General features: G+C 48.0%; 1 protein-coding gene across 13 annotated transcripts in view; it reads left to right on the top strand.

Moving 5' to 3' along the window:
* The window catches only part of Dnm1 (dynamin 1), a 44,397-nt gene that overhangs the window by 36,829 nt on the left and 5,626 nt on the right, over positions 1-1,942 (top strand). For all 13 annotated transcript variants that reach the window (XR_003843478.1, XR_003843479.1, XM_029536613.1 and 10 more), the window contains exons 18-19: positions 115-126; positions 370-540. Coding sequence is in view for 11 of the 13 variants with exons in the window: in XM_029536613.1 (XP_029392473.1) it covers positions 115-126; positions 370-540 (183 nt within the window). In the remaining 2 variants the exon portion in view is untranslated. The remainder of the gene's footprint in view (positions 1-114; positions 127-369; positions 541-1,942) is intronic.

The following is a 1,942-nucleotide window of genomic DNA, read 5'->3' as shown; positions in this document are numbered from 1 at the left end:
TCCCCTCCCCCTCTCCCTCCCCCTCCCTCTGTCTATTTCAAATGTGCTCCTTGGTGGTGGCCATGACCATGGCCATGCTGATGCGACTTCTGTGGCTCTGACGTGAACCTTCAGGACAAGGAGAAAGTAAGTGTACAGTCTCTTCTAGTCTGGCACCCACAATGGCCAAGTGAGGGAGCTTGGAGATGGGAAATTGAGATAAAATCTAGTCACTAGGGTTAGCCAAGTCAAGGCTGAATGTGGGGAGTCAGGGTCCTGTAAGGCACAGAGGTGAGCTGGAGCCCGGAGTTGCCCTCAGCGCGTCTGTGTGGCTGACACCCTTGTGAGAGCTGAGGTCTTAGCACCGATGCCTTGTGTTCCCAATGGCAGGCCAGTGAGACCGAGGAGAACGGCTCTGACAGCTTCATGCACTCGATGGACCCTCAGCTGGAGCGCCAGGTGGAGACCATTCGGAACCTGGTAGACTCGTACATGGCCATTGTCAACAAGACCGTGCGGGATCTCATGCCCAAGACCATCATGCACCTCATGATCAACAATGTATGTACATCGCTGTGGGGTGTGGGGTGTGCAGCGTGCGTGTGTAAGACCAAGCAGCCAGCTGACTTATTTCTTTTTCTTTCTTTCTTTCTTTTTTTTTTTTTTTTTGTTTGTTTTTTGTTTTTCAAGACAGCCCTGACTGTCCTGGAACTCACTTTGTAGACCAGGCTGGCCTCGAACTCAGAAATCCGCCTGCCTCTGCCTCTGCCTCCCGAGTGCTAGGATTAAAGGCGTGCGCCACTATGCCCGGCTCGACTTATTTCTTTTTATTACGTTATTTATGAATGCACGAGGCAGGGGAACACTTGCCTTTGTGTTGTCTGTTGGTCCTCGACAACTTGGGCAAGTTTGTTTTCTCCTTTTACCATGTAGGTCTTAAGGACTGAACTCAGATCATTAGGCTTATCAGCAAGCCCCTTAACCCACTGAGTCATCCCATAGTCCCCAAACCCTTAACTTTTTATTATTTTTTTTTCCAAGACAGGGACTATGTGGCCCTAGCTGGCCTTGAACTCATAGAGATCTGCCTGCCTCTGCCTTCCGAGTACTGGGATTAAAGGCATGCATCACTATGCCTAGTTCCAAAACCCTTCATTTTGATAGTATTTATTTTAAACCCAAGATATCCAAAATATTGTTTTGCGATGGAGTCTTGCTGTGGCTGATCTCTCCCTGGCTTGCCTCCTCAGTACTGAGATGGTAGGTGTGATCTATTTACTACCCCTGGTCCCGATCTAGAAAACATTAATTTACAGGATATGTTGCCTACCATTTCCCCACTGAGCTTTGGAAACCTCCTCCAGATGTTACATATTCAGTGGAAATACTTCATCTTAATATGAATTTTAGGACCCTTACACTTGAAACATAAGACACATAAGAAACCCGCGTGTTTGGGTAGGGCTAGGAATCGTGGCTTTTTGAGACTCTCAGACACTGCCTTGAGACACACCTCACCTCACAGCTCCACCACAGACCTGGAACCTTTTTCCTTTTTTTTTTTTTTTTTTTTTTTCACAAAAAACCAGGCTCCAGGGAGCACAACTGGGTTGAAAGGCTGTCAGCTTTCCCACAGATTCCCTATGTGCGTCTGAGCCTATGTAATCTCTGAGTCCGTTTCCCAGTGTGTAAAATATGGTGGGCAATGATAGAGTTGAGGACAGAATGTGAATGAGGTGTGGAGCAGCACAAAGCCTGGCCTGTGGTATGTGGTCCGTGGTATGTGGTCAGTAGATTTTGGAAAAGGAGATTGGAGTAAGCTGCAAAGACACCAGCAGATCACAAGATTGTCCCAGACTGGGTGGGATAAGAATGCCTGGGCATTGGGGACTGGTGAGATGGCTCAGCAGGTAAGAGCACCTGACTGCTCTTCCAAAGGTGCAGAGTTCAAATCCCAGCAACC

The sequence above is a fragment of the Mus pahari genome, chromosome 3 (assembly GCF_900095145.1).
Source record: "Mus pahari chromosome 3, PAHARI_EIJ_v1.1, whole genome shotgun sequence".
Taxonomy (NCBI): Eukaryota; Metazoa; Chordata; class Mammalia; order Rodentia; family Muridae; genus Mus; species Mus pahari.
The sequence above is the reverse complement of the archived record's forward strand: the minus strand, read 5'-3'. Positions and strand labels throughout refer to the sequence as shown.